General features: G+C 41.1%; 1 protein-coding gene across 18 annotated transcripts in view; it reads left to right on the top strand.

Annotated features, from left to right (window-relative positions):
* Positions 1–26,884, top strand: part of LOC140477439 (uncharacterized) — a 520,360-nt gene that overhangs the window by 372,940 nt on the left and 120,536 nt on the right. For all 18 annotated transcript variants that reach the window (XR_011960730.1, XR_011960729.1, XR_011960728.1 and 15 more), the window contains one exon: positions 4,618–4,773. Coding sequence is in view for 14 of the 18 variants with exons in the window: in XM_072571355.1 (XP_072427456.1) it covers positions 4,618–4,773 (156 nt within the window). In the remaining 4 variants the exon portion in view is untranslated. The remainder of the gene's footprint in view (positions 1–4,617; positions 4,774–26,884) is intronic.

Here is a 26,884-nt window from a genome sequence, read left to right as displayed (position 1 = left end):
GTTGAAAGCCCTCAAAAGTGGATGATGTCAAAAGTTTTTGGTAGTGTTATGCTGCTACAGGTGATGAAGATAGAAGGCATGTCGAACCTTTCATTGGGGAGGGGAGGAATTGTATCTGATCTCCACCCCTTTCCTACCTCCATTAGAATTTAGTTTGGGGGGGGCAGAAGGTTTATAGTCAAACTTCCTGCCCCACTGTCAGTTGGAACCTTTGAAAAGTCCATGAAACCAGTGGAAAGCAAACCTATAAACAACAAACTTCCGAGAAGCAAAAGGAGTGTGGCTGGTTTTTGTTTCATTGATGGGCGCACTTGACAAAAGGCACTTGGTGCCTGTTAAAGAGCACAGGCATTGAGCACAGACAGCCAGTTCTAACCCTTGGTTCTTATACACTATTCTCCTTTCATCCCCTCGTCTCATGTTGCTCGCTCTCAGATACTCCCCTACCCACAATTCATTCATTTGACTCCTAGATCTTTAGACTGTGCATTTCCCTTCTAGTTGCAGCAACAGCCTCTGACGTATCAATTGCTCGCAAGCAGGACATCCACCCTCAAAATGTAAATCCAGAAGAAGGCCTTCCAGTGTCCTTGGAACTACCCAATTGATTGAAGACCAAACAGGTCTTTGTTAGTTGGTGTACTCCTGGTATCTCACTGGCTAGCCAGCTAGCAGCAAGACCCACATCACCAACAGAAGGTTCCACCTGAAATCTTTCTCCCAAGCAGCATCAAAATTCTCTTTGAATGCATGTACATTTCCAGATCACTTACATCTTTCCTATTGGCAATAACGATTGTCGGTCTACTTTAAAGACTTTGGTAGTGACTTCAAAACAAGCTCTGAAATGTAAATTATTTATTTTATTTAGTTATTTTAATGTTTTAGTAGTGTTGTTATTTATGTTGTCGTTTCAACAGCAAGAGGATTTAGTAAGGACTTTAAGGGATGAGGTCAATGAGGAACAGAGCCAGTATCAGAAGCAACAAAGACATTTGGTTAAATTAAACTATCACATGTCTGAATTAGAAGCAGAAGTGGATAATCTCAAAATTAAACAAAAAAGTGAAATGGAGATAGTAAATGAACTTTCAATTTTTATAAGTAGTTATGTTGTGTCATTGTTCACAAGTGACCTTTGGCAAGCATTGGAATTCAGGGGCATTAGAGTCAATAAATGCTTTATTCTTCAGTTCTGAAATAATTCAGACTGATACCTGAATTCATGATTGTGTTTTGTTTTATTTAGTACAAGTAATACTCAGTACATGCTGATATCTGAGCAATAGTATCGAAGTGCAACAGTATTATTGTTTATGTCTTAATCAGAAGTGACTTCTCCCAGTCATGATCCGTCAATGTAACATGTAATATCCCTACAATCTCTCTGCTCAGAACACACTTTCTTATATGCTTGTTTCATTGAAACCTTTATGGAAACTGATTTAATCTCATAACTATCTTGCTGTTTATTTGAACAATTCAACTGCAAAAGGCACCTGTACCCATCCAAGCAGGTCAGAATCTCAGAATTGTTGATGACACATGCTCAGATATGTATTAACTCGAAAAATTATTCTAAGGCTAAAGTTGAATAAAGCAAGAAAAATATGGTGGGCTTGGTACTCAAGTAATTTGTCTTGACACAATCTAGGTCAAGGATTCTACAAGTCTTTGCCTTTAAGTTTTCACACCATCTGTGTGGCACTTTGCTAAATTTCTGATGTACATTAGTTATTGATATTTGGTTCCCTTGAAGCAGTTGGGGTCAATAAAACACTGTAAATGAAGGCCTAATTTTCCATCATGTCACCTGTCAGTCTCTTGTAACCAGAATGTATCACAAGTGAGATTATTCTATCACAACCAGAAATGACACTAATTTACAATCAATCAGTCATCATGTTTGGGTTCCTTTAATTAACAAAGAAACCCAAAGTAGGGATTTCCCAAGATTTTACACAGGAACGGAGGAGTGGATTAAGAATGGAATTTTGAATATAAGAGCAGTGACAACAAGTCTAATAGGTGAGTTGCTTATAAAATCTAAGTGAAGCCGAGATAGATTTCCTTCTTTCTGGGAGCAGTAAAATCTAGAGGCTAAAATGAGTGCAAATGTTCCTGTGGCTGAGGGCCATCATAGAGGTGTGCGTGACATTCAATTTCAGACAAATGCTGCTTTAAACAGAAGTATCTGTTTTGTAAGTGTTACCTGACTGTAAGCCCACAAAAGAAGCAGAGGGTTAAGCTGATGCCAGAATTTTGTTTGGTTAGCAGTGCTATAAGGCTACACCAAACTTATTGAGCATTGTGCTCAAGGAAAGAAGTTAAACCATTCACTCCTAAATGTTTCTCAACTTGGAGTATTTTTTTTGGTATTAAATGAGATGGTGGTCTTCAGAATGGAACTCTTTCCTATCATACATTCAGATTGAGCTTTTTAGGTCAGGTTTACCATGATTAGATACAGACTAAACTTTTAGTCTAAACCTTTTAACTGTATATGTCAGCCTTGGTTATAGCTATGCATCAGTGTAACCTTTTCACATTTCTCTCCAGCAGTAAGGAGAGGCTGGAAAAACTGGGATGTTTTTCACTGGAATGTAAGTGGTTGAAAAGTGACCTTATAGAGGTTTATAAAATTAGGAAGTTGCGCAGATAAGGTGAATAGCAAATGTCTTTTCCTTGGGGTGGGCACATCTTTGAAAGCTGAAAGAACTATGGATGTTGTTAGTCAGAAACAAAAACAAAAATTGCTGGAAAAGCTGTGCAGGTCTGGCAGCATCTCTGGAGAGAAATCTGAGGAATTTTCACTCAACTCAAAACGTTATCTCTGATTTCTCTCCACAAATGCTGACACACCTGCTGAGCCTTTCCAGCAATATTTGATTTGGTTTTTGGGCATATTTTTAAGGTGAGACGAGAAAGCTTGAAAAGGGACCTGAGGGGGCAACGTTTTCATACAGAGGGTGATTCATTTCTGGAATGAACTGCCAGAGGAAGTGGTAGATGCAGGTATAGTTACAATATTTAAAAGACATGTGGACAGGTACATGAATAGGAAAGATTTAGAGGGATTATGGGCTAATGCAGGCAAGTTGGTCCAGTTTAGCTTGGGAACATGGTTGGCTGAGTTGAACATGACCAAGCATGTGGATGAGGGTAGAGCAGTGGATGTAGTGTACATGGATTTTAGTAAGGCATTTGATAAGGTTCCCTATGGTAGGCTTATGCGGAAAGTCAGGAGGCATGAGATTTTGGGAATTTGGCCAATTAGATAGAGAACTGGCTAACCGGTCGAAGTCAGAGAGTGGTGGTAGATGGTAAATATTCAGCCTGGAGCCCAGTTACAAGTGGAGTTCCGCAGGGATCAGTTCTGGGTCCTCTGCTGTTTGTAATGTTTATTAATGACTTGGAAGAGGGAGTCGAAGGGTGGGTCAGTAAATTTGCAGACGATACAAAGATTGGTGGAGTTGTGGATAGTGAGGAGGGCTGTTGTCAGCTGCAAAGGGACTTAGATATGATGCAGAGCTGGGCTGAGGAGTGGCAGATGGAGTTCAACCCTGTCAAGTGTGTGGTTGTCCATTTTGGAAGGACAAATAAGAATGTGGAATACAGGGTTAACAGTAGGGTTCTTAGTAAGGTGAAGGAGCAGAGGGATCTTGGGGTCTATGTTCATAGCTCTATGAAAGTTGCCACTCAGGTGGATAGAGCTTGTAAGAAGGCGTTCATTAGCAGAGGGATTGAATTCAAGAGTCGTGAGGTGATGTTGCAGCTGTATAGGACCTTGGTAAGGCCACATTTGGAGTACTGTGTGCAGTTCTGGTCACCTCATTTTAGGAAAGATGTGGAAACTTTGGAGAGGGTGCAGGGGAGATTTACCAGGATGTTGCCTGGAATGGAGAATAGGTTGTACGAGGATAGGTTGAGAGTGCTAGGCCTTTTCTCATTGGAATGGCGAAGGATGAGGGGTGACTTGATAGAGGTTTATAAGATGATCAGGGGAATAGATAGAGTAGACAGTAAGAGACTTTTTCCCCGGGTACAACAGAGTGTTACAAGGGGACATAAATTTAAGGTGAAGGGTGGAAGGTATAGGGAGGATGTCAGTGGTAGGTTCTTTACCCAGAGAGTGGTGGGGGCATGGAATGCGCTTCCTGTGGGAGTGGCATAGTCAGAATCATTGGTGATCTTTAAGCGGCAATTGGATAGGTTCATGGATAGGTGCTTAAGCTAAGACAAATGTTCGGCACAACATCGTGGGCCGAAGGGCTTGTTCTGTGCTGTATTGTTCTATGTTCTATGTTCTAGAAGTGTCTATTTCTGTGCTGTATGACTCTATAAATGAGAGCATTTGAAATCTTAGACCTTATATTGGTAGAAAAGTATTTTTAAATCATCCTGATACAGTGCTGTGAGCCCATGCCTGAACTGACATACATGAACTGAGATGTCAAAGATCATTTGGATCAATGGAATGAGAAGTCTGTTTGAATTGTAACTCACTTTCCTGTGACTTTTAAAATTAATCATTCCAAGTGAGAATAATAGACTGTAAAACATGTTAGTTCCCATTATATTCTCATTACAATAATTGGAATGCCTTGATGCTTTCAGATTAAGGACCAGGAAAGTCATATATCTGTGCTGGAAGAAGAGTTGAAACAGCTACAACATAAATATCATAATGTCTGTGAAGAGCTACTGAAAGAGAAGTCTCATGCCAAAGATTTTCAATTCAAGATGTCTACAGCTGAAATAAAGACAAAAGAGGTATACTATAGTTTCCTGTTTCACTGAACACCAGCATTATTGTGACACAAAGAAATAGACCCATTGGAATGTGCTCCACTTGAGACAAGCTGGAACCAGGTTACTGGCAGTAAGGATAAATGGGGATCAGAAGGATATTAAACACGTCTACTGAGTATTTAATTGTAGATTTTCAAGGATCTCTCAAACAGATTGGATAGAGGGGAACCAATAGATGTATTGTATTTGGGCTTCCAGAAGGCATCCAACAAGGAAACACACAAAAGGTTGAGCTGTAAGATAAAAGCCCACAGTGTTGGAGGTAGTATATTGACACAGATAGAGAATTGGCTAATGGGCAGGAAACAGTGAGTAGATATACAGCATTCTTTTTCAAGTTAGCAACCTATTACCAGGGTGGTAACCAGTGGACAGAGGTCAATTCTGGGACCACAACTGTTTAAGATATATATTAATGATTTGGATGAAAGAGGGAAGTATACTGCAGCCACGTTTTCAGACAACACAAAAATAGGTGGAAAGACAGGTTGTGAGAGGGATACAAACAGTTTACAGAGAGGTTTTGATGGGTTAAGTAAGTTGGCAAAAAGTTGACTAAATGGAACATAATATGGGAAAATGTGAAGTTGTTCATTTTAGAAGGGAGGTTAAAAGAACAGAATTTTATTTAAGTAGTGAAAAGTGGAGGAAAATGCAACACAAAGGGAATTGGGGGGGACATAGAACATAGGACAGTACCGGTCCTTTGGCCCTGGATGTTGTGCCAACTTTTTATCCTACTCTAAGATCAAACTAACCTATAAAACCTACATTTTACAATCATTCATGTGCCTATCCAAGACTAGATTAAATGTCCTTAATCTGTCAGGCATCGCTGGCCATGCATTCCATGCACCCACCACGTTCTGTGTAAAGAACTGACCTCTGACATCTCTCCTAAATCTTCCTCCAATCACCTTAAAATTATACCCCCTTGTGATAGCCATTTCTGCCCTGGGAAAAAGTCTCTGATGATTCACTCTATCTATGCCTCTCATCATCTTGTGCACCTCTATCAAGTCACCTCTCATCTTTCTTCACTCCAATGAGAAAAGCCCTAGCTCCCTCAACCTTTCTTCATAAGACATGCCCTCCAGTACCAGCAGCATCCTGGTAAATCTCCTCTGCACCCTCTCCAAAGCTTCCGCATCCTTTCTATAATGAGACAACCAGAAGTGAACACAATATTCCAAGTGTGGTCCAGGGCTTTATAGAGCTGCAGCATAACCTCATGGCTCTTAAACACAATCCCCCTGCTAATGAAAGCCAATACACCATAAGTCTTCTTAACAACCCTATCAACTTCGGTGGCAACTTTGAGGGATCTATGAACATGGACCCAAGATCCCTCTGCTCATGCACACTCCCAAGAATCGTGCCTTTAATCCTCTGTTCCGTATTCAAATTTGACCTTCCAAAATGAATAATTTCACATTTTTTCAGGTTTAACTCCATTTGCCACTTACCATCAATGTTCCACTGCAACCTACAAGAGCCTTCTACACGATCCACCACTCCACCAACCTTTGTGTCATCGGCAAACTTACTAACCCATTCTTCCACTTCCTCATCCAAGTCATTTATAAAAATCACAAAGAGCAAAGGTCCCAGAACAGATCCCTGTAGAATACCACTGGTCACCAAGCTCCAGGCTGAATGTTTTCCATCTGCTACCACCCTCTCACTTCTATGGGCCAACCAATTCTGTATACAGGCAACCAAATTTCCCTGTATTCCATGCCTCCTTATTTTCTGAATGAACCTACCATGGGGAACCTTATGAAATGCCTTGCTAACATCCATGTACACCACATCCACTGCTCTGCCTTCATCAATATGTTTTGTCACATTCTCAAATAATGCAATAAGGCTTGTAAGTCATGACATGCCCCTCATAAAGTCATGCTTGCTATCCGTAATCAAACTATGGTTTTTCAAGTAATCATAAATCCTTTCTCTCAGAATCCTCTCCAATAATTTGCTCACCACAGATGTAAGACTGACTGGTCTGTAATTGCCAGGATTATCTCTATTCCATTTCTTGAACAAGGAAATAATACTTGCCACCTGCAATCATCGATGCAAAGGTCATCGCCAAAGGCGCAGTAATCTCTTCCTTCACTTCCTGTAGTAACTTTGGGTATATCCTGTCTGGCCCAGGGGACTTATCTGTCCTTTGTTTTTCAACATTTTCAGCACATCCTCCTTCTTACCATCAACCTGTTTGAGCATATCATCCTGTTTCATGCTGTCCTCAGAAACATCAAGGTCCCTCTCAGTAGTGAATACTGAAGCAAAGTATTCATTTAAGAACCTCCCCTACTTCCTCCAACTCCAGGCACAAATTCCCTCCACTATCCTTGATCGGCCCTACCCTCACTCTGGCCATCCTCTTATTCCCTACATAAGTGTAGATTGCCTTAGGGTTTTCCTTAATCTTACCCGCTAAAGATTTTTAATGTCCCCTTCTTTCTCTCCTAATTCCATTCTTCAATTCCTTCCTGGCTACTTTGTAAGCCTCTACAGCCCTGACTGATCCTTGACTCCTCAACCTTAAGTAAGTTTCCTTCTTCTTGTATTTGTGCATGAAACATAGAAAGCGAACACAGAGGTGCAGTGAATAACCAGCTGAATGTAATGTTGTCCATTATTTCAACAGGATTGGGGGATAGAATCACAGAATCCTACAGTGCGGAAAGAGGTCATTTGGAACATTGAGTTTGCACCAACCCTCCAAATAGCATTCCATCCAGACCTAGCCCCCTATCTCGTCCCCATAATCCCACATTTGCTAATTCACCTAATTCACACCTTCCTGGACACTATAGGGCCATTTAGAATGGCCAATCCACTTAACCTGCACTTCTTTGGACTGTGGAAGGAAATCAGAGCACCTAGCAGAAACTCACACAGACACAGAAGAAAATACAAACTCCATACAGTCACTTGAGGCTGGAATCAAACCGAGGTCCCTGGTGCTGTGAAGCAGCAGTGCTAACCACAGAGCCATCAGCCTGCCCTGATAAGAGTAGGGAAGTCTTACTACAACTGTACAAGTTGCTGATGAGACCACATCTGGAATACTGTGAGCAGTTTCGGTCCCTTTATTAAGGAAAGATATCTTTTCATTTGAGGCAGTTCAGAGAAGATTCACTAAGATGATCCCAGGTATGAGGGATTGTCTTTATGAGCAAAGCCTAAACAGTTTGCGAATCTACTCACTGGAGTTTAGAAGAATTAGAGATGATCTCATTGAAACATGCAAGATTCTTATCAGCTTGACAAGGTAAATGCTGAAAGAATCTTTCCCCTCTTGGGAGAGTCCAGGACTAGGGGACATAATCTCAGAATAAGGGGTACCAGTTTAAGACTGAAATGAGAATGAAATTCTTCTCTCAGAGTTGTCAGCCTTTGGAATTCCTTGCCACAGAAAGACTGAGGGCAAAATCCTTGTGATCTTTAAGGCTGAGATAGATTGGTTATTGATTTGTAGTGGAATTAAGAGTTACAGTGAAAAGGCAGGAAAGTGGATGTGAGGAATCTTAGACCAAAAGGGAAAATGCTGGAAAATCTCAGCAGGTCTGGCAGCACCTGTAAGGAGAGAAAAGAGCTGACGTTTCGAGTCTAACTGACTCTTAGATCAGCCATGATCCTATTGAATGGTGGATGAGGCTCAAGGGGCCTGCTCTTATTGTTGATGGTCGTATAGATAGGAGTCAGGTGGAAATGATAAAGTAAGGAGTAATTTAAAAACAGAGAAAAAGATTAGAGTAACAGCCAGAATTTGTGCTTCACGCACCACAGGTAAAGTCTAAATGAAAATATACTGACATCGAGACACTCTGGGTAAGGGTCATTCGGTTAATCTCAGTACAGACAATTTTTCTTATAAAGGCAGATTTAGTAGGTTGGATTTGTACTCATTGGAGTTTAGAAGTGTGAGAGGAAATCTTACTGAAACAAAGAAGGTTCTTAAGGGGCTTGACTTCAGGGGCCAGATGCTGAGAGGTTGTTTCCTTTTATGGGAGAGTCTGGGACAGCAGGTGTAATCTGAGAGTAAGGGATCGCCCTTTTAAATCAGAAATATGGAGGAATTTCTTCTCTTGGTGGTTCGCTAATGTTGAATTATTTATCACAGAGGGCTGTTGAGGCTGGGTCATTGAGTATACTCAAGGCTGAGAGAGACAGATTTTTAATCAGTAAGGAATTGAGGCTTCTGGGGAGAAAGGCAGGAAAGTAGAGTTGAGGATTATCAGAACAACAGTGATTTTGTTAAATAGCAAGGCAGACAAGATAGGTCAAATGGCCCACTTCTGCTCCAATATCTTATGGCCTTCTGGTATTTTTATGTTCACTAATGATGTTTTAAATTGAATATCTGTCTTTCTAACTAGACAGTGTTTCACAGCAATTTTGGAGGCATTCCTTTTTATTTCCAAGTCTTTTGTAAACCTGTATTTTTGTGATACTGTACTGAATTCTTCACTGAAGTTTCAATTGTAATACTGACTGTTTTGAAGAAATATATTGCCTTCCACAGGGCTCAGTGCTCGAGCCCTAGCTGCTTATGATGTACATTCATGATTTTAGAAGTAAAATGTAAGGAATATGATCAAGAAGTTCACTGTTGACACAAAAATCAGAAGGATGGTAAATGGTGAAGAAGATAGCCATAAACAGCAGGGAGGATATCAATGAGCTGGTCAGATGGGCTGAACAGTGGCAATTGGAATCCAGTCGAGAAAAGCGTGTGGTCATACACTTGGTGAGAGCTAACAAAGCAAAGGATTGTGCTATAAATGGTAGGACCCTGGAACGTACTGAAGATCAAAGAAACCTTGGTGTACTTATCTACAGATCCCTGAAGTTAGCAAAACAGATAGAGAAGTGGCTAAGAAGGCACATACAATACTTGTCTTTATTAACTGAGGCATAGAGTACAAGAGAAAGGAGGCATGCCAGAACTGTATAAAGCTCTTAGGTCACAAATGGAGAACTGAGTGCAGTTCTGATTATGGGAAAGATGTGATTGCACTGGAGAGGGTGCAGAGCTGCCTGGACTGAAGGATCTGAGCTTTTTTTAAAATTGATTTGTGGGATTTGGGCGTCACTGGCTGGCCAGCATTGCTAGACCATCCTTATTTGCCCTTCAGAAGGTGGTGGTGAGCTGCCTTCTTGAATCGCTGCAGTCCACTTGCTATGGGTTAACCCACAATGCCAGTAGGGGAGGAATTCCAGGATTTTGACCAACGACTGTGAAGGAATAGTGGTATATATCCAAGTCAGGATGGTGAGTGGCTTGGAGGGGAACTTGCAAGTGGTGGTGTTCCCAAGTACCTGCTGCACTTGTCCTTCTAGATGGAAGTGGCCGTGGGTTTGGATGGTTCTGTCTAAGGATCTTTGGTGAATGTATGCAGTGCATCTTGTGGAAAGTACACACTGCTGCTACTGAGTGCTGGTGGTGCAGGGATTGAATGCTTGTAGATGTGCGGGTTGCTTTGTCCTGGATGGTGTCAAGCTTCTTGGGTGTTGTTGGAGCTGCACCCATTCAGGGAAGTGGGAAGCATTCCATCACACTCCTGACTTGTGCCTTGTAGTTGGTGGATAGACTTTGGGGTATCAGGAGGTGAGTTACTTACTGCAGTATTCCTAGTCTCTGACCTGCTCTAGTAGCCACTGTGTTTATGTGGTGAGTCCAGTTGGGTTTCTGGTCAATGGTAACCTTAAGGATATTGACAATGGGGGATTCAGTGATGGTAACACCATTGAACGTCAAGGGGCAGTGGTTAGAGTGTCTCTTATTGGTGATGGTAATTGTCTGGCATTTGTGTGGCATGAATGTTACTTGTCACTTGTTGGCTGAACACTATGCAATCATCGACGATCATCCCACTTCTGACCTTATAACAGAGGGAAGGTCATTGATGAAGCAACTGAAGATTGTTGGGCCTAGGATACTACCCTGAGGGACTCCTGCAGAGATGCCTTGGAGCTCAGCTGACTGATCCTCCACAACCACAACCATCTTCCTTTGTGCCAGGTATGACTCTAACCAGCGGAGTCCTTGCCCCCTGATACTCATTGATTCCAGTTTTGCCAAGGCTCCTTGATGCCATACTCAGTCAAATGTGGCCTTGATGTCAAGGGCTGTCACTCTCACCTCACCTGTGGAATTCAGCTCTTTTGGCCATGTTTGAACCAAGGCTGTAATGAGATCAGGAGCTGAGTGTCCCTGGCGAAACCCAAACTGGGCATCTCTGAGGTTGTTGCTGAGCAGGTGCTGCTTGATAGCACTGTTGATGACCCCTTTCATCACTTTACTGATGATGGAGAGTAGACTGGGCAGTGATTGGCTGGGTTGGATTTGTCCTGCTTTTTGTGTGCAGGATAAACCTGGGCAATTTTCCACATTGTCAGGTAGGTGCCAATGCTGTAACTGTACTGGAAGAGCTTGGGTCAGGGAGTGGACATTTTTAGTACCATTGCTGGAATGTTATCAGGACCCATTGCCTTTGCAGTACCCAGTTCCTCCAGCCGTTTCTTGATATCATGTGAAGTGAATTGAATTGGCTGTAGACTGGTATCTGTGATGCTGGGGACCACTGGAGGAGCCCGAAATAGATCACCCACTCAGCACTTCTGACTGAAGATTATTACAGATGACTCAGCTTTATCTTTTGTGTTGGGTTCCTCCATCATTGAGGTTGGGAATATTTGTGGAGCCTCCTCCTCCAGTGAGTTGTTCAATTGTCCACCGCTACTCATGACTGGATGTGGAAGGACTGCAGAGCTTAGATCTGATCCGTTGGTTGTGAGATCACTTAGCCCTATCTATAACTTTCTGTTTATGCTATTTGGCAGGCAAGTAGTCCTGTTTGGTAGCTTCACCAGGTTAACACCTCATTTTTAGGTAAGCTTGATGCTGCTCCTGGCATGCCCTCCTCTACTCTCCATTGAACCAGGGTTGATCCCCTGGCTTGATGGTCATGGTTCAGTGGGGGATATGCCATGCCATGAGGTTGCAGATTGTGCTGGAGTGCAGTTCTGCTGCTTTGGATGACCCACAGAGCCTTTTGGATGCCCAATCTTGAGCTGCTAGATCGGTTCGAAGTCTGTCCCATTTAGTACGATGATAGGTTATTCTCAATGTGAAGGCAGGGCTTCATCTCCACAAGGACTATGCGGTGATCAGTTTTACCTGTCTTGTCATAGACAGATGCTTCTGCAGCTGGCAGATTAGTAAGGATGAGGTCAAGTATGTTTTTTTCCTCTTATAGGTTCCTTCACCACCTGTCACAGAACCAGTCTAGCAGCTACGTCCTTTAGGACCCAACCAGCTCAGTCAGTAATGCTGCTGCCAAGTCACACTTGGTACCCTCAGTACTTCCTCCATGTGTTGTTCAATATGGAGGCATACTGATTCATCAGCCGAAGAAGGAGGGTACGTGGTAACCAGTAAGAGGTTTCCTTGTACATGTTTAACCCAAAGCCATGAGACTTCATGGGGTCCAGAGTCGATGCCAAGGACTCTCAGGGCAACTGCCCCCTGACTGTGTACCACTGTGCTGCCACTTCTGCTGGGTATGTCCTGCTGGAGTCCATATCCAGGGATGTATGATGGTGTCTGGGGTGTTATCTGTAAGGTATGATTCTGTAAGAATGACTATATCAGACTGTTCCTTGACTAGTCTGTGAGACAGCTCTCCCAATTTTGGCACTCGCCCCCAGAAGTTGAGAAGGAGGACTTTGCATGGTCAACAGGGCTGTCTGTGTTTTTGCCATTTTTTTTATGGTTCCAAGGTTGTTGCAAGATTTCATCTGTCTGGTTTCATTTCTTTGGTGTGACTTTCTAGCAATTAATGCAACTGAGTGGCTTGCTAAGCCATTTCAGAGGGCAGTTGAGAGTCAATCACATTGCTGTGGTTCTGGAGTCACATGTAGGCCAGACCAGGTAAGAATGGTAGATTTCCTTCCCTAAAGGGCATTAGAGTTTTGTCAGATGGGCTTTTCTGACAATTGACAATGGTTTCATGGTCATCAGTTGATCCTTAATTCAAGATTTTTTAAATTGAATTCAAATTCCACCATCTGCTATCCGTCATGGCGGGATTAAAATTCAGGTCCCCAGAACATTATTCTGGGTTTCTGGTCAAGTGATAGTCGAGTGGTAATACCACTAGACCCTCACCTCCCCCTGATTATTATCTAATTATTGGATAGGCTGGGCTTGTTTTCCTTGAAGCAGCGAAGGTTGAGAGAAAACGTGATAGAATTGCATACAATTGTGAGGGGTATAAGTAAGTTGGATAGGAAGGCACTTTTTCTTATGAAGGGCTTTTGCCTGAAACGTCAATTTTCCTGCTCCTCGGATGCTGCCTGACCTGCTGTGCTTTTCCAGCACCGCTCTAATCTCGACTGTGATCTGCAGTCCTCACTTTCGCCTACTTTTTTTCCACGAGTAGAGTGGTCAATAACCAGGGGGCATAAATTGAAGGTAAGAGGTATAAGACTAAGAGAACACTGAGAATTTTTTTCACCTAGGAGTTTGCACCTCACTGCCCACAAAAGCGGTTTTAACCAGAAACTCTCCCTTCATTTAATCATGCTTAAATATTCACTTGCATTCCCACGGTCTTCAGGGTAGTGGACCGTAAAATGAAAAATGGGATTAATGTAGTTAGACTGTTGCTAATTGGCATGAATATAATAGACTGAATCGCCTCTTTTTATGCTGTACCCATCCTTTTTGGAGAGACAAGGTCTTTGTTTTGGGTTTAAACATTGGAAAAGTAATGAAACCTCCAAGGTCACCCACTTCCTCGGTGATTTTACATTTTCTCCCTTCCAAGCTCTCATTCTTTCAATCTGCAATGCTTCCCTTCTTTCCTTGTTTTAAACTTGACTTAAAGCTAGAAACTGGCCTCCTCTGGTCAAAAACTAAGAGTACACCTCCAACTGGGGCCTTGCATTCAATAGTGTGAAGAAACAACTAATATTTCATTTCAGTCTTCAGGACAGTGTCTTGTGAAAATTCTCAGTTAATATGGAAAGTTGGAAATGCCTTCAAATAATAAGACCACACCTACAATAGGTAATTTAGCATTGGCACCAATGATCTTTGCCATATCAAACAGGCCCAGGGCATGAACTGCTTCCTTGTTTACTTTTAATATATTTAAATTTAGTTACCCTATCCTCTTGGGAGTGCTAAATAGCCTAAAGGCATATGTTTTAAGTGCTGTATTTGCATTTAAAAGTCATTATTTTTAGTGAGGCCTGGAAGAATTTGATGACATGGTGTCACTATCTGTCTGTGTGTCATTGTGTCTGTAATTGGTAATGATACCAGCTGTAATTGCTCATGCATGCAAATGAAATTCTTTGAAACTTTAGCTGAGTATAAATAGCGACATTTCAATTTTAGAAAGCTTGCTTTTTTAAACAGATTGATTTTTAAAAATATATCTCATTTGAATTATCATATAATCTATTATGAAGTTATTAATAAATGTTGAAACGTGTTTAAAGATGAGTTTTTGTAATATTATAATTAGTCATTTCATTTTGCTAAGCTAATGAGATTTAATTAGCACCACAAATGGCCTACAGTGTGTGACATCAGTCTGGCAGCTGTAAATTACATCTTATTGGCAATGCTGCTTCCATTATAAACTGACATTGGGTTAATTTGTTGTTATAACATCAGACTTCAGTTTGCTGAGTGCCAAATGTTGAGGTCTATTTAATGAAGATAATGCTGGTGGGCAATATCTAAAGAGTAGAACTAAATAAGAAACAACTTAGATTTTTACAGCATTTCTCATGAAATAAGATATGTCCAAATATCTGCTAACCCAGTTGCTTAGTAAATTAATTCAATCAGTCAGAAAACCATAAGCACAGGGAGATCCCTGCTTCAGTCGCAGTCTGAAAAGTGAGCTCATCTCATCAACTACAGCAAAGAGAGTTCTGTCATTTACCTGTAATAGATAATAATCAATGAAGGACGTATCGTCAATTTCTGTAGAAGTCATTGTATTTCATGGATGTGGTCAGGATTATGTTTAGCTATGATAATCCTGGCAGAAGAATGGCATACCAAAAGGCATTGTCATGATTCACATCTGAATAATGGCAGCTTTTAGACAGACGGAAGATTTGCATTTATGCCACAATGATAAAAGAAAACTTAGTGAGAAAATAAACATATTGGAATATATAGCCAGATTTTAATTTAAAATATTTAATTTTAAATTAATTATTCCCCTTCCTGAGTGAGGACTTTGGATTTTTTATATCTTCAAGGTTTAAATGGTAATCTTCAGAATATATCAATGTAATAAAAATCAGATTTGTCAGGTAACCAGAGGTATCCGTTCCACCATTTTACCACCTTTATATTGAAAATGGAAAATCATCCATTTTCTTCTTTACAAAAATAATTTCAGTCACCATATTCTCCATTCCTTTTGCGTCTGGGCTTATCCAAGGTCATCCAGCAATAGATATTGGATATACAATTCACAGTCCTTCCTGTTATTTACATGTTCTGCTTCATAATCCAGATTTGAGAGCTAGGTGTTCGATCTTTTCCTTGGTAAATTTAGCATTATTAATTTTGCTTTCCTATGCTTTTCACTGGCTTTTGTTCCCTTCCTTTCATGACTTTTCAATGAAGTGTGGTTTTATTCATATATGTTCTCCATTGAAAACTCACCCAACTGCACGTTATGAAGCTTTGGGCCTTGACACACTCTTTGATTCAATGGATGGTCACGGCCAAATATGATCCTATTCTTATCTTGCATCTCTAAACAATAGATTTCCTGCAGCGGTTGCTGTATAATAATCTCTAACACTGAGTAGTGTTAGATTTGATACAACTATAGAATAGTTACAGGACAAAAGGAAACCCTTCAGTCATTCATGTCCATGCCACTTCTTTGCAGGAGCAGTTCATCTAGTCCTAATCATTCATCCCCTACCTTTGTCAATGACACTGTGATGTGTTTCTCTTCAATTGATCATCCAGTATTCTTTTGAAAACGATGACTGAATTGTCTCTGCCATATTCTCACTAAGTGCATTTCAGCTCCTAACTACTTGCTGACGAAAATAAGGTGTTACCTCATTTATTTCTCTGTAGTCATCACCATAAATCAGTGTCTTCTGGTTTTTAGTCTGTCTAGTGTCCTCATGATTTTGAACACCTGAATCAAATTTCCTTCTTGAAGTAAACAAGCACAGCTTTTCCAACATTTTTCTCAGTAAAGATAAATGTAAAGACTATAATTATACAGTCATACAACTGAGAAACAGGCCCTTCAGCTCATTATATCTATGCTGACCAACAAAGATTAAACTATACTAATCCCATTTACCTGCAATTGTTCGACAGCCTTGTATGCCCTGGCATTTTAAGTGCTCTTCCTGATGCTTCTTAAATGTTGAAAATGTGCCTGACTCCACCACCATCTCTGTGGCAGCACATTCCATATTTCTTTCACCCTCTAGATGAAAATTTGTTTTCTCAGATTCTTTCTAAACTATTTGCTCCTCCCCTTAAACTCATGCTGTCTAGTTGTCGAAAGGTTTGACATAGAAAAGAAATTCTCAATCATCAATCAGATCCTCCTTCAGCCTTCTCTGCTTTGGGGCGGCATGGTAGCTCAATGGTTAGCACTGCTCCCTCTCAGCGCCAGGAACCTGGCTTCGATTCCCACTCAGGTAACTGTATGTGTGGATTTTGCAGATTCTCCCCATGTCTGTGTGGGTTTCCTCCCACAATCCAAAGATGTGCAGATTAGAGGAATTGGCCATGCTAAATTACCCACAGCATTTAGGGATTTGTAGGTTAAGTGCATTAAGGTAAAAACAATGACTGCAGATGCTGAAAACCAAATACTGGATTAGTGGTGCTGGAAGAGCACAGCAGTTCAGGCAGCATCCAAGTAGGTTAAGTGCATTAGTCAGGGATAACTGTAGAGTAGCAGGGGAAAGAGTCTGGGTGGGTTACTCTTCAGAGGGTTGGTGTGGACTTGTTGGGCCGAAGGGCCTGTTTCCACACTGTAAGGAGTCTATGTTTCTATGCTTCAAGGAAAGCAAACCCATCCCATCCTCTCTCTGAGATTTTTCATCCCAGGCAACATCCTGGTGAATCTCCTGTGCACCTTCTCCCGTACAATTGTTGCTCTGCCCAATCTAACAGCTGATCAATATCAGTCGTAGCCTGAGATCACCCTCTTTACTGTCAACAGCACTACCAATTTTTGTATCATCTGCAAACTTACTTATCATATCTTCTACATGCACATTTAATATATATAACAAACAGCAAAGGTCTCAACATCAATCTCTGCAGTCTAATATTAGTCACAGGCTTCCAGTCATAAAAGATGTTATCTCATTTTCACCATCGCCCTTTGCCTCTTATTTGTAAGCCAATTTTAGATCAAGTTTGCTAATACTCATGTCTTTCACTGAGATATGTAAATCCCTGTTTTGTTCTCCCTCTCCTCCCTTTACCACCTTTGACTATATGCTGAGAGAAGACATTTTGATTCCATTATGTTAGTTGCCAGTTTCTTTGAATGAGAGTGAGGGCTGTGGTGTGGGCAAGTGAATCGACGTGTCATCATGAAACTGGAAGACATTCAAGTCAGGGATCAAAAAACACTGTAGGGAAGATGTGTTGGGTAGGCTGGAGGTTATTAAGATGGACAAATCCCCAGAACCGATGGGATCTATCCCAGGTTGCTGAGAGAGGCAAGAGAGGAAATAGCTGGGGCCCTGACAGATATCTTTGTGGCATCCTTAAATACAGGTGAGGTGCCAGAGGACTGGATGGTTGCTCATGGTGTCCCCCTGTACAAGAAGGATAGTAGGTAACTACAGAGCAGTGAGCCTGATGTTGGTGATGGGAAAGTTGCTGGAGAGAGTACTGAGGGATAGGATCTATTTATATTTAGAAAAGAATGAGCTTATCAGTGATAGGCAACATGGTTTTGTGCAGGGGAGATCGTGCCTTACCAACTTAATAGAGTTCTTCGAGGAAGTGATCAAGTTGACAGATGAAGGAAGGGCTGTTGATGTCATATACATGGACTTTAGTAAGGCATTTGATAAGGTTCCCCTTGGTAGACTAATGGAGAAAGTGAAGTCACATAGTGTGCAGGGTGTTCTAGCTAGGTGGATAAAGAACTGGTTGAGCAACAGGAGACAGAGAGTAGTAGTTGAAGGGAGTTTCTCAAAATGGAGAAAGGTGACCAGTGGTGTTCCACAGGGGTCAGTGTTGGGGCCACTGTTGTTTGTAATATACGTAAATGATCTTGAAGCGAGCATTGTTGGTGTGATCACAAGTTTGCAGATGACACAAAGATTGGTGGAGTAGCAGAAAGCATAAAGGACTGTCAGAGAATACAGGAGGATATAGATAGACTGGAGAGTTGGGCGGAGAAGTGGCAGATGGATTTCAATCCAGACAAATGTGAGGTGATGTATTTTGGCAAGACTAATTCTAGAGCGAATTATACAATGAAAGGAAGAGCCTTGGGTAAAGTTGATGGGCAGAGAGATCTGGGAGTGCAGGTCCATTGTACCCTAAAGGTAGCTGCACAGGTGGATAGAGTGGTCAAGAAGGCATATAGTATGCTTGCCTTCATCGGATGGGGTATTGAGTATAAGAGCTGGCAAGTCATGTTAACATTGTATAAGACATTTAGAATACTGTGTACAGTTCTGGTCGCCACATTACCAAAAGGATGTGGATGCTTTGGAGAGGATGCGGAGAAGATTTACGAGGATGTTACCTGGTATGGAAGGTGCTAGCTATGAAGAGAGGTTGAGTAGGTTAGGATTGTTTTCATTAGAAAAAAGGGGATTGAGGGGGAACCTGATTGAGGTTTACAAAATCATGAAGGGTATAGACAGGGTAGATAGAGACAAGCTTTTCCCCAGGGTGAAGGATTCCATAACGAGAGGTCACGCTTTCAAGGTGAGAGGTGGAAAGTTTAAGGGGGATACACGCGGCAAGTACTTCATACAGAGGGTATGGAATGCATTGCCAGCAGAGGTGGTTAAGGCAGGCACAGTAGATTCATTTAAGATGAGTCTGGACAGATGCATGAGGAGGTGGGGAGCAGAGGGATACAGATGGCTTAGGAATTTATCGACAGGTGTAGACAGTAGATTTTGATCGGCTCAGGCTTGGAGGGCCTAAGGGCCTGTTCTTGGTCTGTAAATTTTCTTTGTTCTTTCTTCTTTGTTCCTTACACCTGGTAGAAGTTTCCAAAATTGCGAGGGGACTGGATAGAGCAGATAGAGAGAAACTGTTCTCTTGCAGAAGGATTGAAGTGGAAGTGGAACAGATTTAAAGTTATTTACAAAAGAAGTAAATGTGATATGAGAAAAAACATTTTCAGACAATGAGTAGTTCTGGCCTGAATACACTGCCTAGAAGTGTGGTGAAGGCAGGTTCAACTGAGGCATTCAAGGGGAATGAGGTAATTTTTTTGGATTAGAAACAATTTGCAAGTATACAGACCAAAGGCTGGACAATGGAATTATGATGCTCATTTGGTCAGTCACTGCAGACACAATAGGCCTAAAGGCCTCCTTTGTGCCTTATCACTTCTGTAATTCTGTGCTATTTGTAGCACATCAAGAGGTTGAGCCAAGGATGGAGAAGAAAATAACAGTATCGGAAATAGAGGTGAGAAAATGGCAAGAAAGGACAGGAGAGAATAAACCAATGATAACACTCATAGCCAGGACAAGATGTTACACATAATAAGACAAAACTAAAAGTTCTGTATTTTAATACATGCATAACAATTAAGTCTATTGTTTGCACACATTAAAGTAAATAAATTAGATAGCCATTATGTGACTGGGCCCTGAGAAATGAGGGATACATGACATTCATGAAAAATAGGAAGCTAGGTAAAGGTGGAGTGGTAGCTCTGTTACTCAGTGTTGGCATCGTTATCAGAGTGTAAAATCAATTTGGGTGGAGATGAGATACAGGAGGGGAAAGAGGTCACGAGTAGGACTGGTTTATAGGACGCCTAACAATAACCACATTATAGGATGAAGTACAAAAATAAAAGTGCAATATTGAGTATGTATTATAGAGAGACAGTAATAATAATGGGTGATATTAATCTGCATATAAACAGGAAAAATCACATTGGTAATGATAGCTTGAAAGAAGAGTTTACAGAATGCATTTATAATAGCTTCTTAAAGCAGTATGTTCTGAAAATAAAATCAGAGAGCAGATTATATTAGAATTGCTATTGTGTAATGTGACAGGATTAATTAATGACCTCATATCGAAGACATATTAGATAACAGTAACATGATTGAATTTTACATTCAGTTTGAAGGGAGAAGAGGGCGGTTCTAAGACAGGAGCAGTGGCAGATATCATAGGGGATATTGCAGAATACCTAGAATAAATGCTATTCAGAAAAAAGACAAATTCTATTGTGAGGACCCAGCATCATGACAAATTAAAGAGGTTAAAAAAACACCAAATTTACTGAAAAAGTATATGCACAAAGATTAAAAGAGCAGAAAAAAAATGAGTTAAAGATTAGCCAGCAGAAAGAAAATACGCCATGAGAATCATCGAGTCACAGAGATGTACAGCATGGAAACAGACCATTCGGTTCAACTCATCCATGCCGACCAGATATCCCAACTCAAACTAGTCCCACCTACCAGCAGCCAGCCCATATCCCGTCAAACCCTTCCTATTCATATACCCATCCATATGCCTTTTAAATGTTGCAATTGTACCAGCCTCCACCACTTTTCTGGCAGCTCATTCTATAAGCGTACCATCCTTTGTACCACCCTCTATTTATCCTATCCATGCCCCTCATGATTTTATTCACCTCGAAAAAGTCACGTCTCAGTCTCCAATGCTCCAGGGGAAATAGCCCCAAACTATTTAGCATCTCCCTACAGCTCAAATTCTCCAACCCTGGCAATCTCCTTGTAAATCTTTTCCGTACCCTTTCAAGTTTCACAACATTGGTGACCAGACTTGCATATGATATTCCAAAAGTGGCCTAACCAGTGTACTGTACAGCTGCAACATGACCTCCCAACTCCTGTACTCAATATTCTGACCAATAAAGGAAAGCATACCAAAGCCTTCTTCACAATCCTATCTACCTGTAACTACTTTCAAGGAGCTATGAACCTGCATTCCAAGGTCTCTTTGTTCAGCAACACTCCCAAGGATCTTACCATTAAGTGTATAAGTCCAGCTAAGATTTGCTTTTCCAAAGTGCAGCATCCCACGTTTATCTGAATTAAACACCATCTGCCACTCCTCAGCCCACTGGCCCATCTGATCAAGATCCCGTTGTAATCTGAGGTAACCTTCTTCGCTGTCCACTACACCTCCAATTTTGGTATCATCTGCAAACTTACTAACTATACCTTTTAGGCTCACATCCAGCACCAATCCATGTGGCACTCCACTGGTGACAGGCCTCCAGTCTGAAAAACAACACTCCACCATCACCCTCTGTCTTCTTCCTTCGAGCCAGTTCTGCATCCAAATGGCTAGTTCTCCCTGTATTCCAAGAGATCTAACCTTGCTAACCAGTCTCCCATGAGGAACCTTGTCGAACGCTTTGCTGAAGTCCATATAGATCACGTCTATCGCTCTGCCCTCATCAATCCTCTTTGTACTTCTTCAAGAAACCCAATTAAGTTTGTGAGACATGATTTCTCATGCACAAAGCCATATTGACGATCCCTAATCAGTCCTTGCCTTTCCAAACACATGTACATCCTGTCCCTCAGGATTCCCTCCAACAACTAGCCCACCACCGAGGTCAGGCTCACCAATCTATAATTCCCTGGCTTGTCCTTATCACCTTTCTTCCTGATCTTTGAGAGACCCTATTCTCTCCCTCGTTACTCTTTTGTCCTTAATGTGTTTGTAAAAGCCCTTTGGATTCTCCTTAACTTTATTTGCCAAAACTATCTCATGTCCCCTTTTTGCCCTTCTGATTTCCCTCTTAAGTGTACTCCTACTGCCTTTATACTCTTATAAAATTTCACTCGATCTATTCTGTGCTTCCTCATTTTTCTTAACTAAACGCTCAATTTCTTTAGTCATCCTGCATTTCCCACACCTACCAGCCTTTCCTTTCACCCTGACAGGAATGTACTGTCTCTGGCTCTCGTTATCTCATTTTTAAAGGTGTCCCATTTTCCAGCCATTTATTACCTGTGAACATCTGCCCCCAATCAGATTTTGAAAGTTCTTTCCTAATACCGTCAAAATTAGCCTTCCTCCAATTTAGAACTTCAACTTTTAGATCTGGTCTATCATTTACCATCACTATTTTAAAAGTAATAGAATTACGGTTGCTGGCTCCAGAGTGCTCCCCCACTGACATCAGTCACCTACCCTGCCTTATTTCCCAAGAGTAGGTCAGGTTTTGCACCTTCTCTAGTAGGTGCATCCACATACTGAATCAGAAAATTTTCTTGTACACACTTAACAAATTTCTCTCCATCTAAACCTTTAACATTATGGGACTCCTAGTCTATGTTTGGCAAGTTAAAATCCCCCAACATAACCACCCTATTATTCTTACAGACAACTGAGATCTCCTTATAAATTTGTTTCTCAATTTTCCTCTGACTATTAAGGGGTCTATACTACAATCCCAATAAGGTGATCATCCCTTTCTTATTTCTCAGTTCCACCCAAATAACTTCCCTGGATGTATTTCCAGGAATATCCTCCCTCAGTACAGCTGTAATGCTATCCCTTAACAAAAACACCACTCCCCCTCTTCTCTTCCCTCCCTTTCTGTCATTCCTATTGCATTTGTACCTTGGAACATTAGGCTGCCAGTCCTGTCCATCCCTGAGCCACATTTCTGTAATTACTTTCATATCCCCGTCCCATGTTCCTAGCCATGCCCTAAGTTTATCTGCCTTCCGTTAGCATTCTTGCATTGAAATAAATGCAGTTTAATTTTTCAGTCCTATCTTGTTCTCTGCCTTGTCCCTGCCTGCCCTGACTGTTTGATTCACTTCTTTTCTCAACTGTACCAGTCTCAGATTGATCTCTTTCCTCACTATCTCCCTGGGTCCCACTCCCTCCATCTTATTTGTTTAAATCCTCCTGAGCAGCTCTAGCAAATCTCCCTGCCAGTATATTAGTCCCCTTCCAATTCAGATGCAATTTGTCCTTCTTGTACTGTTCACTCTGCCCCAGAAGAGATTCCAATGATCGAGAAATGTGAATCTTTCTCCCATATACCAGATCCTCATCCATGCATTCATCTGCTCTATCACTAGTAATCCAGATATTACTACTCTCGAGGACCTCCTTTTTAAATTCCTGCCTAACTCTCTGCATTCTCCCTTCAGAATCTCATCCTTTTTCCCTTCCTATGTCGTTGGTTCCAATGTGGACAATGATCTCCTGCTGGGCATTCTTCCCCTTGAGAACATTCTGCACCCTCTCTGAGACATCCTTGATCCTGGCACCAGGGAGGCAACACACCATTCTGATTTTTCACTGCTGGCCACAGAAATGTCTTTCTGTGCCTCAGACTAGAGAGTCCCCTAACACAATCGATCTCTTGGAACCCGATATAGCCCTCATTGCATTTGAGCTGGTCTCGATACTAGAAACTTGGCTGTTCATACTACACGCCCCTGAGAATCCATCACCTCCTACATTTTCCAAAACAGCATACTGTTTGAAATTGGGATAGCCACAGAAGACTCCTGTACCACCTTCCTATCTCCTTACCTTTCCTGGAGTTAACCCATCAATCTGACTGGATCTGTGACTTTTCTCCCTTCGTATATCTGCCATCCATCACACTCCCTTACTCTTGTAAATTCCTCATTGCCTCTAACTGTCACTCCAACTGATCCATTCGAACTGATAGCATTTGCAGCCAACTGCATTTATTGCAGATATAATCCTCAGTAACCTGTTAAGTCTCCCTAAACCCCCACATCCGACAAGAAGAGCACATCACTCTGCTAAGGGCCATTTTTGCTTCTTCCAATCTCTAGACCCAGAAAACAATAGGAAGAGTTTCTGCAAGGATTTAAAAAGGCAAAGAATGTGTGAAGTGAGCATTGATTTTCTTGGGAATGAGAATTGGATATTAATAATTCATAATAAGGAAATAGATGAATTACAGAATCACAGAAGTCTTTGAGTGCAGAAGGAGTCCATTCAGTCCATTATGCCTGCACCAAAGAGCATATAAATGCACTGTGCTTGGATTCCTAGAAGGCATTTGTTGAGATGCCATATAACAAATTAGTGCACAAAGTAGGAATTTATGTTGTAAGGGGTATCAAGTTAACATGGATGTAAAATTGACTGGCTGGTAGAAAACATTTATCTCTTTCTGATTGGCAGGATGTAATGCATGGAGTCCACAAGGTCCTGTGGTGGGGCCTCATTTTTAAACATTTTATCTCAATGATATAGATGAGAAGAGTGAGGCAGGGTGAATATGTTTGCAGATAACATAAAGATAGGTGGGAAAATATATTAGATGACATAAGGAGTTTGCAGAACAATGCAGAAATCTTGAGTGATTGGGCAAAATTCTGGCAGTGTTATATAGTGTGGGAAAAATTTGGCAGGAAATATAAAAAAAATCAAAGCATGACTTAAATGGAGGATAACTGCAGAATTCTAAGGTGCAGAGGGACCTATGTGTCTTAATGCATGAGTCACAAAAATTAATATGCATGTGCAACAAGTTATTAAGAAAGTTAAAGAAGTGCTAACCTTTATTACCAGAGGTATTGAACATGAAAGTAAGGGTCGCAAATAGAAATTGCTGGAAAAGCTCAGCAGTCTGGCAGCATCTGTGGAGAGAAATCAGAGCTAACCCTTTAGGGTTGAGTGACCATTCCTCAGAAGGATTTGAGGAAGGGTCACTCGACTCAAAACGTTAACTCTGATTTCTTTTCACAGATGCTGTCAGACCTGCTGAACTTTTCCAGAAATTTCTATTTTTGTATCTGACTTACAGCATCAACAGTTCTTTCAGTTTTTATGAAAGTAAGGATGTTATGTTCAGTTTTCCAGAATACTGGCGAGATCACACCTCGAAACTGGTCTAGATTAATACCTGGGCTGAGCAGATTATTGATGAAGAAAGGTTGTTCAGGCCAGTCTTGTTTCCAGTTTGGAAGAGTGAAGGAGTGACTTTGTTGAAGTATGAAAAAAATCCTGAATAACCGAAATTAGGTGGACATGGAAAGAATGTTGTCTCTTGTGGCCATGTCCAGAACTCGGGGCACTGTTTAACAATTAGGAGTCGCCTTTTCTGAACAGGAATTAGGAGGTTGTGTGATTTTTGGAACTGTCCACCTCTGATAGGGGTACTGTCTGGGTTATTGAAAACATTGAAGATGGGGGGACATCTAAGTGGAGAACGTGCCATGCCCGATTTTACTGGTGAGAATGCTATAGTGGACAAAACAAAATTAAGCTTTTATTTATTTTGGCAAACCAAAAGAAACCAGAGCCCAAATCTGAAATTCATCAATATAATGGGCAGTTGTTTCATTGGGCTCTGCCCTGTCCTGCATTGAAGAGTTATCTTGTTGCTTGCTCGGCACATTGACATCTCCAAATATTGCACCATTCTGAATGCAACAAGATTAACCATCAGATTTAACCATTAGGGATGGACAGTTCAAGGGGTCTATTTAAATGATGTTGAGCGTTAAGATCATTGTGACTTCATCACTCCTAAAATAGAAGTTAGAATCTAAATCGAAAAGTTAGAATCTAAATCATTTTAGCTCTTCCTGCATTATAATAATTTTTGTCACAGGTGCACCATCAAATTAAAAGAGATGAATTTCTGCACTTGTAATCAAGGTGTAAACCCTACATCAAGAGCTGAATAAGTTGAGCAGCAATTTTAGAGCTGGAGCAAATTACTAAAAAAGGATATGATCCTGAAGAAATTTAAACACGTTTGAGACTTTTTGACTGGAGGTTTAGAAGCATCAAGAGTGACATAGTGTAATCAGGACAAGGGATATCTGGGTTGTTTTGAGATAAGATATGGGTATCCAGATTTTGAATGAGCTAAAGTTTACAGAGTATTGAGGATAGGAGGCCACTAGAAGACTCTTGGTATTGTTAAGTTTTTTCAGAACTTAGGACACTATTGAGAGTTTCAGTATTAGACAGGAATGTTACAGTGGTGGAAGCAGACATTGTTTATGATATAGAGAAATATCAGCAGCTTACCTTAGTTGAATCAACCACCTAGCTTCTGTGTGACAGTGACCAGAATATAATCCATATTCAGGGCTTTTGTGATGCAATGGGCTAGAAGGTCTGAGGTCACGTTCCACCTGTTCTGGAGGTGTGTCATAACGTGATTTGCACTTATTTCAATTATTCGTGGAAATTAGTTCCTGATTTCAATATCTTTTGTGTGAAGAAGACTTCATGTCTTGCTGTTTACCTCAGCAAAAGTTGAGAATAGTTCAGTCCTAGGGAGGCATATGGCTCAATTTATTATGCACCTGACATATCAGCAGATAAACCTTAAGTGCCAATTGTTCAGCATCATCTTAGGAAACAACGCCACTACCCCCACCACTACCCCCTCCCCATTTATCCCCCACCCCCCCAATATTTTGTTGGAGACATCTATAACAACATATTGGTTCAGCTGATGTGGAGCTATCACCAGCAGAACAAATTTTAAATATTAGGTTGCTCTAGTCAAGACTCCATGATTACCCAATTTACATGGAGACTATTCAGCAGTCCTCAGAAAAAAACATGAGAAAGCATTTTTTAAAACCAAAAAATTATCTTACTGAGAAGTCCCCATGTTTAGATATTCTTTTGTGTTACCATAGCCTTCAGGGCTATGGGCCAAAAGCTTGAAATTTAGATTAGTCTAGTGAGATGACCAGTGAGGCCATGATGGGCTGAATGATTTTCTTCTGCATTGTAAAAATTTATAGGTCTATTAGATTTGTGCTCTAGAATTAACAGCACCCATGACTAAATCGTTCCAGCACA

This window comes from Chiloscyllium punctatum, chromosome 5 (genome assembly GCF_047496795.1).
Source record: "Chiloscyllium punctatum isolate Juve2018m chromosome 5, sChiPun1.3, whole genome shotgun sequence".
Taxonomy (NCBI): domain Eukaryota; kingdom Metazoa; phylum Chordata; class Chondrichthyes; order Orectolobiformes; family Hemiscylliidae; genus Chiloscyllium; species Chiloscyllium punctatum.
Note: the sequence above shows the minus strand (reverse complement) of the source record. Positions and strands in the feature narration are given on the sequence as shown.